Below are 12,728 nucleotides of genomic sequence, written 5' to 3' on the forward strand. Positions count from 1 at the left end.
TAAAGTGGCATCACATCTTCTCCAGTTGTAGAAACTTAATGATTTCTGCATAAAGGGATGTTTAAAGTCCATTTTGATTTCAACATAATCATCACACGTCATACCGATTGATTAAGAAGCCTATAGGGTGATTGATGAATTGATTTTGAAACAAGTATTTCAAATTTTAGTGATTATGGCAGGGAAATTTCCTGAGAAATGAATGTTTTTTGTTTTCAGAGCTGTCAATATCAACGTGCTTGACAGGTTTTCAAAATGTATGCTCAACATTTGATCTTAAAGAATGTAAAATGGGGTGACCTGCTCTACAGCCTTTCATCAATTTTGCTTCAAAATTACCTGCCAAATCAATGATCACCCCCTAGTGTTTATTATGCTAATTATTTGTCTTGTCTATTTGTCAGCATGGGATAATTCAATGGTTAATACAGAGGACTGGGGAGCTGAAGACTGGAGTGGTGATGTAAGTTATGATTTGATAAATATTTCCCCTTCCTCGTACAACTAAGGAGTACAAGAAAATCATGTTTAATGCAGATTGAAGCCAATGGAATTGGTCAAATCACCTGTTCTCAAAATGGGTATTTGGGTTAAATTAATGATACTTGGGAGTGAATGGAGTAAATATTATTCCTAAAAAATATTGTCAACATGGGGCTATTCCAGTTGAAATTCATACACCCTCAATGAACAACATGACCTTAATCTCCCATACAGGGGGTGTATATTTCAAATGGAGTCGCCCATTCAGGTAACCCCATCTGAAATTCACACTCCCATGTCTGGGAGGTGACGGTTATGTTGTCCATAGGGATTTCAACTGTAAAAGCCCATATCACTCTGACTGATCTCAAGCCACTTATGGTATGACAGTGTGATTTCACATCCAAAAAGTTTGGGTGTGCATCTGGTAATTGGGCTAGATGCACCTGCAAGTAAGTTACAGGAACAGGGCTCAAATTTCAGGGAGGCCATTGCCTGCTCTTCAGTTTTTGCCTTGGTGCCCCAGATCTTTGTCAACTGATCAAAGCATTCTTCATCACTTCTGGCCTCAGTACCTATTTTTGTCTAAGCCCATTGGCATTGAAAATGGTTGCCCCAACAAATTAAATTTGAGGCCTGTACAGGAATTCCCTGCATTTCACAATCTGACATACATCTGGACAGGAATTGGCCAGATATGTTCTGGGAAGAGGTTAAACCTTTTTGAAGCATTTTTTCCTTGTATGTATCATGCAATTTCCTAAGTTTGCTTAATTTATCATTATGTGTAAAATACCATTATCAGTTTTTGTTTTAATCATTACACTTACAGCGGTATCATCAGCGGTCTACCCGAACCCTTATTTATTGACCCTTTCGTTTTTCACTCTTTTGTCCTCATTTGTTTCATTTTATTGTGGATTTATACAGAATTTTAGTTCTTTGTATATATATTTTAATATTTTATTCTTATAGCTTAGTTGGGAGGTTTATAGATACTTTCTGTCTGTTTAAATCTTCACACCTAATTAATTTCAATTAATATCCTGCATGCTTGGATACATTTGATAAAAAGCAAGGTCTCTGAATTCAACTTTGTTGTGTTTATTCCAAAAAGGTTTGTGAGCTTCTTCATCACCTAAACAAACCATCTACAGTCATGCTCTGGAGAAACAAATTGTCGTTGGGCAGGAAAAACCTCCATGTGCATGTGGCCCCTGAACATGTTTAAAACAAAACTGCCAACAGGTTACATAGAGGTTTTGCTTTAAACATGTTAAGGGGCCAATGATACATACGACGAAATGTCTTACTGGTCAATGTTTAACACCTTTTTTTTTTTTTTTTTATGCGAATTGGCATTGAAATGCTATGAGTATTAGTTACAGCTCTGATACGGCTGGTATGCAACAGTGATTTATGAGTATAATTTCACTTCTGTACGTCCAATTCACCCCAAATCAACTATTGTAAAATATATAGGATGGTAAAATTGGCAAATCAGAGATGTTGATTTCAAGCTTGTTGTAAAACATGTTTGTTGAGGTGATGCAGGAACCACAAGCCATCAGGTACAGACACTAGCATGTGATAAGTCCTATTCCTCTGCTCATGGACTATATAAAATAAACAAGTGTTTACTTTAACAGATGGAAGGAACGAGGGATCTAAGGGTGTGAGTGAGTCCCGGGAATTCGAGTCCCGCCCGATAATCCTATTACCCGGGCAGGAAATTAACTGCCCGGGTATCCGAATTTAAAAAAAAAAAAAAAAAAAAAAATGCATTGAATTTGAATGCATTTTGATATCATTAATAGAGTATGAAATTTTTTATTTATTTTTTTTTTTTGCAATTTCAGTACCCGATTACCACCAAATGCGCCGGGCACAAAATTACCGAAAATCACACCCCTAGAGGGATCATAAAAGCAGATCAAATTTTGACTGCTTAGAGCACATAAAGTGCATTTTCAAATCAGTCACACACACACTTGCCTATGAAGTGATGAAAAACACCACCACCCTGTTCTACAGACTTGAGGACCTTTCAAGTATGGTCGGTCAGTTGGGCGTTTTGGTTTTTTTTAGCACATGACTTTTCATCTCCTATTCAGGCCTTGCCGTCTAGAATTGTAAGGTGAGTGGTGAATCACTCGCTAGCAAGATGCTAGGCGAGTGGTCGAATCACTCTCTTCATGTAGGTCTGAAAGATCATTCTTATCAATATGAAACATTTACGCACTGCACACCCTCGCTTTCATTTCCAGGGATAAAGGTTAATTTATTACGATCAAAAGTGCTGAAACTTGAATGCAAATTTGGATAATTTTGGGAGATTCACAGTGACCAATATTTAGTGTCTATGGTGAGTTGGAAATCGCTCGCCAGAAATTGAGTTTGCGCGAGCGATGGTGAGCGAGAGCGATTGCTCGCCTCAAACAGCATGGCCTGGCATTTGTAATGTGTACAAGTAAAGCCAAGGGCATTGAACATTTCAGACATGAGATACTGTTACTGAAAAACATCTGATCATGTGCAGTATATGTAAGTCCAAAATGTCCAATATCTTTGGCTTTCTGCGTTGCAATGCTCATAGTCCAGTGTACAAGTGAACCATTTGAAAACCAGTTGAACTTTTTGTGCAGCATTCAAAATAAAGAAATCTTGTCAATATCATCAATTTGACTTAAATGGATAAAGTCAAGACTTTAGAAAGTAATGAGAATATTTAGCAGAATTTTGAGCAGTATAAACCAATGCTGAAGTAATTCATCCAATAGCATCCCTCCTTCCTAATTCCATCTGTATATACCTAATCATCCTCTCCCACCCCACACATCACATAAATAAACACTGATTTTTTTTTGACAATTTTATCACCGGTAGGATGCGGCATTGAACGGCGGGGGGCGTACTGATCTAGCGACATCAGGGCCAGGTGCCGCAGGGGGTGTAGGGCAGCCGAATTGGATGACCGCTGTAAGTGACCTCTATTAAATTATTTCCCCATTCAAAAGAACTATATATAAAAATTAAAACCAATAGTAGTGCAACTTGTACAAGGGCTTCTTGAAATTTTAAAAGGTTTTTGTGTGTGATACCGAGCAGCATTTCAGAAAGGGTAATAATGAACACAGATTTGTATGGCCTCTTTGAATATTATGATAAATTACTAATACTATGTTTCCTGACTTAAAATATGAAATGTCAGGATACACAAGTTTGTATAACAGATGTCTTTATATTTGATCTCTTGCAGTTAACAGAAAGCAAGGTATTTATGGCGTCATCAACGCCGCCTTCGACAACACCGATTACGCTGGATAGTATAGAGTCCCAATCCAATGCCATGCCTCCGCCATCTCTCACAGGTAATGCCCGGTATCCATGAGTGCAGGCGCATCCCTGTCGGCTGGTGCGGCAGGATTGGCGCCCTCGCCTGGGATGCCCTCGTCTGGAATGCCATCATCTGGGATGCCATCATCTGGTATGCCATCATCTGGAATGCCGCCATCTGGGATGCCCTCGTCTGGGATGCCATCATCTGGGATGCCGTCAAGTGGGATGCCATCATCTGGAATGCCATCGTCTGGAATGCCCTCGTCTGGGATGCCATCATCGTCCATGCCTGAGATTTCTCGTGGGTAGGTATTTACTTTTAGTTGCACGATTTTTACTGGATAAATCATGTTAATTAGCATCATTGAATGGAAAATTCCCACTGTGTACTTTCATTAGTAGCTACCTTTTGTGATTAAACCCACTTGAACGTTTTTCTGTAAAGACCACACAGCTGGATAAGAGGTCTATGCAAAAGTAAAAGAGGTTGGACTGTGTTGCCTATACCAGTGGCATATACCTAAACACCTCGCCATCCTTCATAATATATAGACATTTTATCCCGATGCGGGCACAAAGTAAACATCTTTGTTTCTTCTTCATTGTTCTTTGACAGAATCAGCCTTGCAGAGTTGTTTGCCAAACCATCCTCAGCACCATCTGTCAACAATCAGCCCTTGGGCCTCGGTGGATCAGGGGGCCTCGGTGGATCTGGTGGTCTTGGTGGGATAGGTGTGACCAGTATAGGTACCTCAGGGATAGGGAGTGCGGGTATCGGTAGTGCCGGCACGATCGGTACATCATCTGGAATTGGTAACATGGGCGGTTCAACCGGACTGGGTAGCGCAATCGGGAGCTCAGCTGGAATGGGTTCCAACAGAGTAGGAGGTACCTCAAATAGTATCGGAGATGGACTGGGTCAGAGACCAGCTAGCAGCAGTGTGTTCAGTGCATATGTAGATCTGAAACCACCACCACCTGTGTCAGAGCCTAGCAAGCCATTGGGACAAGTGCAACAAGTAAGTTTGGTTTAGGGTTTTCTTTCTCACTTCTTGTTTAGGTTTTAATTTTATTGTAAATTACTTTCAGGTCTACCAGTTTGGTGACACCCAACAAATGGCAGTTTTAAGCTTGCCTGCATGCTATGACATGGCAATATCTGCATTTCAGTCACTTTTACTTTAAAAAAAAAAAATATGTGGGGTCATTTATTGGGGGGGTCATAGGGAATATGGTATTTAGGATACTAAGTTTTCAAGCAAACCTGCAGGGTTCTACATTTTAATCAATGTTGACTTTTTTGCCCAATTTTTCAGCTTGGTGGAGTGCCCCCTGAGCCTCCGTCAGCGACAGTCCCCGTATCTCAACTGACAACCAATCAGCAGCCAGTACAGCAAAGAGTTCCCTCATCTGCGGGATCAAAATCATCCAAAAAGAAACTACCACCGCCGTCAACAAAGGTACGCGTAAGTGTTTGAGGTCATAATGATCTAGTGTTTATTAGTCTTCCATCTAATATCTACAAATGTAGTCAAATGTTCCGTTTTGTATCGGCACACGCTACGTACGCAGGCCTAGACAAGGGTGCCGCCTAGACAAGGGTGCTCTACGTTGCAACTGTTGTCTATCGCATCCTGTGGACGGTTTGGTGCTACTTTATAACTGACTTTTTGTAATAAATCATAAAGTTGCTGAAGATTTCGTACAATGTTCATTTCTCCTCCCATTATACAACAGATTCCAGCTTCAGCAGTAGAGATGCCCGGTCCGGTTCCAGCGAGGGGATTAGGAGTATTAGATGTCCAGTTTGGTGCTATGGATATTAACATGGAGCCATCATTACCAGACTTTGAAGTAGGGACAATATCATCCGCCAACGTGCCCAGTACATCATTGGCTGTCAGTGTGTCACTGTCATCGGATGCTTATAGGTGAGTGCCATGCATAAATATTTATGGTATCGTATAAATTAGGAAGCAGCTTGGGTATTATTTGAATTGTGAGATTTGTACTGAAGCAGGATTTGTAAATCACATCTAGGACTTTAGCACTTAAGTGATACTGACCTTGGACTCTACAGTGTACAGATCTGGTAGTGAGCATAGAAGATGTGGTTCCTAATATAACAATTTCTAAATGACACACAAAAAAGGTTGAATGTGTGATTTTATATGGATATGTTAGTTATTAAAGGCTTAATTACGATTTTGGTCAAATTTTAATTTGGTTATTCTTTGCCAAATATTAAATTTTATTAGTTACAACTGTCAGGAAAGTTTTCTGGTCATTTTAAGCCAAATTCTTATTCAGCGGGTGTGGCTTGTAAAGAATCCACATAATTTGATTGGTTTTCAGGTGTAAATATCACACAATATTGGATAGTCATATTAGACAGTGCGCGCCTCCACGCAAAGGTATTTGACAAGTTGTTACTAATAGTATTTCATATGACCAGGAAACCTTCCTGGCAAAACTTAAGTTTGACTGAAATTGTATTTGATGGCTTTAATAATAATACAATACAGTGTAATTCACATTCTCAGTTAATCCTCCTTTCATAATAAAATGAAAAATTAAGAATTCAACACTGTAACATCCCATTGTCTATCATATTTTTCAGTGTGAGTGAACCGCCACCATCATCGGGTTCACATCTGTCGTACACAACTAAGGTGAGCGAGCCATCATACCCAACGCAAAGTATGAATAGCACATTGATGGGCAACAGTACTAGCACTCCAACGATATCATCGGCATTAGATCAGACGTCACGCTCAGTGTATGCTCAAAATGCACAGAATAGACAGGTGAGTTTCAGTTTTCTAAAAAATATCTAAAATTCATCAATTCTAGGAATTTTGTCAACTTTCTAGAAATGCTGCACCAAAAAGTAAACTAAATACCGTAGAAATTTTTCTACAAGCATATTTGCCTCTAAATGAGTTTTTTTAGTGAATAGACCAAAGGCAGACACCCTTCACAAAACCATTACTTAGAGTTTGAGAAACTTACTGATACAGGCAGCTGTACAAACATGTATTTTTGTGAGACCAATGTATTGTAATGTTTTTGTGGAGGGTGTCTGCCTTTCGTCCATTTTGTCAAATAGACTCATTTAAATAGAACAAAAATGTGAAAGGAATATATTGCACTTCATCAATAATAATAGGGTAGGCTTATATAGTTTGACTACATTTTATTTTATCATACATGACTTTGTACATCGTCTTGCATCAGATTGTATAAGTCTTGAGATTGTACAAATCATGAGGTGTGAAATCTTGATATTTTAAAACCTCTGTCCTAGCAGAGGAAATGTATACAATCCTGGCAAAATGTTCACAAGCTTTGGTCTAACTTTGCTGCATTCTCCAGCGGTGGGCTCCCAAAAGAAAACCTTACATATGTATGTTTATGTGGGTGTCACATATACGATAGCACAATGTTTTGTTGTTGATTATTTCAGATGACACCAGATCCCATTCCATTGCCAACACAAGATTTGAAAGGAAGTACATATATGCAGCAGACACAAAAGCCTACTCCTATGGACAGTAAGTACTAACAAACTCACTTTTCTATTGTTCTGGAAAGGTCAAGTTGAGGGTTGAGAACCACAAAGCCTCATCTCACAATCACCTTCTCCCACAAAATGAGCAAAGTCACCAGGGCACTATAGAAGATACAGTCCATTAATCCTGACAAAATTCAATAGAAATCAAAAGACATTGTGGAGGAAATATTGATGTTTGAGGGCAGTGCTGTACGGTGCAAAAACTGATTGAGGCGCCAATGGCTCCTAACTTTATAAATTTGGGCGCCCATATTTTGCTCCCAGGTAAAAAATCTGAGGCGCCAACTGAACAGCCACGTGTGTTGAATGTTCATAGCTGCTGTACTCAATCTACATATTTCCATTGAACGCTACATACTTCATACTCAGCATGTACAGTGTAGGCCTATATGTTTTCCAGGAAGTCCCCATCAAGACATCATGATAAATGGATATTCATAGCATACATTCGTACTCTTGAATGCTACGTTACATACATGTTTTGCATTTGCTGGCGATTAAAAGCTTCAACAGTTGGGCGCCATTGGCGCCAGGGATTGAATATTTAGTCGCATCAGAAAATATCTAGTCGCCAATGCGCCTAAAATAGTCGCACCGTACAGCACTGTTTGAGGGCCAAAGCAAGGAGCCAACTTGCTCATTTTGTGAGAGCTGGTCATAGTGAGTTACTGCTTTCTGCTTCTGAACCCTCGAAGTGTACTTCAGGAGTAGCTCAACTGTGGTGAATCAAATGTTGTTCAAAAATTTGCATCTCCCTCCCTCTCTTTCTCTCCTACCTGTCTGTCAGTCTATCACCTGCTCCCCCATTCTCTTTGTCATCCTGTCTGTCTCCCGTCTCTTGCCACTCTTTCATATCTGTCGTATCTCGCACACGGCTCAAATTATTTGCCAGTGTACTTCATCAATTAAAGATGAAAAAAGTGGTACGGCAAGTCTCGGTGGTGCCATCATGTTATGCTCTTGGGCAAAGCACTTTTACCATACTGGCTTCTCTCTACCTAGGGGTAAAATGGAGGGCTGTTATGAATATTGTCCATTTAGCGCTGCCCAAAGGTATGAGCATGCTGTGGGTATTGTATAGCATTTGACCTATTCTGACGACGGTGAAATAAATGAAAAGCGCTTTGGAAAAAAAATTGATACTAGTGAAAGGCACTCTATAAATGCCAACATTTACTGAGTTATTTTTTAAACATTTTGTCGATATAAATAGATTAGCATGACCAATATCCTTTGTTGACTTTCTTCCCCAGCAAAACCAGAGAAGCAGTTATCCAGCGCACCAATGTCACATTCATCCAGTCATACGACGCCTATGTCAGCTTTGACGTCTCATCCATCCAGTCTTGCATCATCGTTATCATCTAGCGGAATGTCATCTAACAGCGGTCTTCATTCACAGATGGGATTATCGTCTCATGGAGCTGGTCATCCGTCGCAATCTCTAGGGTCATCAAGACAGGTAGGACTTTCTTGTCTTAGAATTGGGTATAACAAGGTCTTTGTTGTGACTCTAGAAATTAATAAATGGGTCACATTGCGCTGTTCCAGTTGAAATCTATACACTCCCTATGGAAGACATGACCTTAATCTTTCATAACACGGTGTGCAAACTTGAAAGTCATGCAGGTAACTCAATTTGAAATAGATGCTCCCTTTGTGAAATATTAAGATCATGTCTTCCACAGGAGTGTATAGATTTCAAATTGAATAGCACATTCAGGGCGGATGTACCTTTTGGGGGCCCTGGGCCAGGCCAAAATGTGGAGGCCCCAAACTCACTGTGAGGAAGGCATGTGTACTCAAGGGGCCAAGTTTTGGTTTACAAATTGGAGACCTACTATAAGATCGATTTTACTATGACATTTGCCCCGGGACATTTGCATGTGAAGCGTGCGCGAAAAAAATCAATTTCAGATAATATTGCTCTGACAGGAATCAAGTACTGTTTCTAAACAACTGCAGGATTTGTTCTTGTCATAGGGCAACTTAGCAGATATCAAATCAAGAATCGACTTGACAAGCTCATTTTGTCCGAAATTTCAAAAGAAAAAGTAATTTTTCAGACAAGTTATTCAATTGGAAAGCATGTTTCCATATGAACATTTCATGTTATTTGCCTGCAAAATATGGGAAATGTCCTTTTTCTGCAATTTTCACTTAGATAATTTATATCTTCCATCAACGTTAGTATTTATTAGTGTTTTTTTTCATGGAACTCGAAACTAAGTGTAACTTTTCATATCTGGTTTGATCTTAAACAGCAAGCATTTTTTTTTCCTTTTTCATTCTTTGCAGACACCAAACTCATATCATGGGCCAACTAGTGCATCTATCCCATCCACGGTGCATGCAGGAGCCAGTAGCGGCGTTTACGGTACCAGCAACCCCACAGTTAGTCACCCGTCCAGTGTGTACGCATCAGTACATTCAAATCTCGGCGTTCCCAGCACGCATTCCTCAACCGGACTGTCCAGTAGTAGCCAAAGCTCAATAAACGCTCTATCATCGGGCGGCCAAAGTGTTCTATCATCAGGTGGACAACTGTCCAATTCGGGACAATTGACCAGTGGTCAGTTACAAGGTGGCTCTCAATTATCAAGCGGGTCACAACTTACGAACAGCTCGCAGCTTTCGGGCGCGACACAGCACTCGGCAGGAGGCCAACTGCCCAGTAGCTCACAGCTTGCCGGTGGTAGTGTGCAACTTCAAAATAGCGGTCATCCGCCTAATAGCCGTTCGGGGAGCTTGAACTCTGCAGGACTTGGTGGCGCTACACCGAGTAGTAATTCGCATTCCACACATACTAGTGTACAGACTTCACCTTTGACCCAAGGCAAATTAGGAGGATTGGACAATAGGATACATCCAGGCGTCAACCAGGTAATTAAATGTGTGCCTGGTTTGATAATATGTATATAATCGGTGGAATGCTCTGAAATTTTGTAAAGTCGACATAATGATCAAAGATTGTTGATTTATGGAATGTTGACTTGCAGCAGTGATGTAGTTTCAACCAGTCATCCAGTTTGTCATCAATTTACTAGGATTATTACAGGCAATAGATGGATAAGAAGCTACCATTAGTGTTACTCTATTCAAATACATAGTATTGAAGATCATGTTGAAGAATGTTACCTCAACATTCTTCTGTTTATTTTCCTTGTGTGGGTTTGTATTCATGCGCAGCGTTATTAAACATGGTACAAATAGAAAGTCATCACTTTGAGGGGTCATAACATTTGATACAATTGATTAAATACAGAACAATGTAAAAACATATGAGGAATTTCGTGATTACAGATTAATACCTCACTTGAGGCAAACAAATTTGAAATCTTGACTTTACAAAATGGATGCGATTGGCAAAGTTACAAATTCAAACATTACAAGGTGTAAAATTGCTACTCCTCGGATGTTACACTCGCCTGGAGTGAGCAGCAGTCAATTGGATTCGTCGATCTGTAAAGACTGGTCACTTCAAATTGTAGAGCATTGTGCAAGGTTGACACCCACTAAAGGGTATACTTTTCACAGATGTTGCAATCACACCCATTTTCATAAAATCTGAAGATTTGGATTTCTTTTGACAATTGTGTGGTATCAATCTGTAGCTTGTAAATTCTACACATGTTTCTACCAATTGTATGTTTTATCATACCACTTAGCGAAACATCAAAGAACACGGCTAACATGATATATTTTCGTATCTAGGCTGTGAGTGCGTATTTATGCTTTATATCTAGTCGGTGAGAACATATTGTCAATTGAGAAAGCACGATACACGTATATGGCGAGATACATGCATGGCGATTCGCATATACCGCACATGTAAAATGCATGTGAGACGTAATACATGGAACAGTCATTAAATTTTAGTAATGTTTTCCCGTTTTGGCAAAAATTAAAATGTTTAAAAACTTATTTCAATGTCTAGAATGACTTAATGGTATGATAAATTTGTTATTAGGTTCAGCATCGGTTTGGTACGGGAAATTATTGTGTGTTCGGTGTCATACTGGATTACTGGGTTCAGCCAAAAGAAATGACACTTCAAGTGTGATAATTTCCCGTACTATACCGACGCTGAACCTAATTACTAATAGTATTCAGCCATTTGTAGCAACTATTATTAACCCCTCAGAGGACTTTCTTTTTGTGTTTATTGCAATTGTATAGCGGATGGCTAGCTACGACCAGAAGGTGTACTTTTTGTGTTTGTTAGCTTTCATTTTACAACTGATTATCTTGGAAAATTGCTCCAAAGAAGTCAGAAATAATGCTATTAGTTTCACAGATTGTGTAGAAACGTCCCAAGTATGGAAATAGTCGACTTCTCATTTGACTTTGAAATCGCCAGTTTTCACAATGTTACCTTGCATGATACAAATACAATGTCTTTGTACCCAGTGAAGAGCAAAAACCGATAAATCCATTTGCTCGATTTGAGATATAGGCAAATTTAACTCGTCAGATATAAAGTGCATAATATATGTTTTTGATCATATTTTCAAAAACATACATTGGATTTTTGTAAGTAGGGTGCTGCATTATATGGCACATTTTGACTGCCTTAATGCAAAAAGTTTGAAATGGCGTATATCGCCTTTTACATACAAACTCTTCCAAGTGCTAAAGGATTATGAAGGCAATTTTACATTGCGCATTGTAAACATTGTGAAATTGAAGCTTCCACTGTCAAAGCATGTCACAAACACCAACATTAATGGGCTAATCCAATTAAAATCCATACACCACCTATGGAAGACATGATCTTAATTATTCTTCCACACAGGGAGTGTAAATTTCAAATGGGGTTACCTAAATGGATATCTCCATATGAAGTCTACACCCCCTGTGTGGGCAATTAAGGTCATGTCTTCCAAAAGGGATATATAGATTTACACTAGAATAACCCATTTGCAGAGTAAATCCATTCAAAATGTTGTATTTCTATTTACCAAGAGTTAGCAGTTGTTACTTCCAAACTATCTGGACCTCTTTAATTCGGATCTCGCTGTTATCCGATGTGTAATCTTTGTAGAAAAACATGTTTTTATGCTTTGACACCGTAATTATATGCTCTGAAGTATATAGAAGGACAAACTGATGTTGCATTCAGCACTCAATCACCATCATTAAGTGTTATTACCCTATAATTGAATAAGTGACCCTACAGACTTTTTATTCCACATAGAATATTTGACATAAATTGTGACATATCTATGTTATTTAATCTATTCCCATACTATTTCCAGTAATGTTTAAGTTCTAACGAATGTTTGATGACGTAAAATCGGTAATATATTTCTGCTAGATATTGTATGTAACA

At 39.1% G+C, this 12,728-nt stretch overlaps 1 protein-coding gene across 1 annotated transcript in view; it reads left to right on the top strand.

Annotated features, from left to right (window-relative positions):
* LOC140170734 (uncharacterized) overlaps positions 1-12,728 on the top strand; it is a 75,172-nt gene that overhangs the window by 42,163 nt on the left and 20,281 nt on the right. Inside the window, 11 exon segments of the mRNA XM_072193965.1 lie at positions 405-463; positions 3,370-3,462; positions 3,743-3,871; positions 3,874-4,127; positions 4,439-4,841; positions 5,139-5,282; positions 5,560-5,753; positions 6,443-6,629; positions 7,289-7,376; positions 8,650-8,858; positions 9,695-10,279. Coding sequence (XP_072050066.1) covers positions 405-463; positions 3,370-3,462; positions 3,743-3,871; positions 3,874-4,127; positions 4,439-4,841; positions 5,139-5,282; positions 5,560-5,753; positions 6,443-6,629; positions 7,289-7,376; positions 8,650-8,858; positions 9,695-10,279 — 2,345 coding nt within the window.

Source organism: Amphiura filiformis, chromosome 15 (assembly GCF_039555335.1).
Source record: "Amphiura filiformis chromosome 15, Afil_fr2py, whole genome shotgun sequence".
NCBI classification, from domain to species: domain Eukaryota; kingdom Metazoa; phylum Echinodermata; class Ophiuroidea; order Amphilepidida; family Amphiuridae; genus Amphiura; species Amphiura filiformis.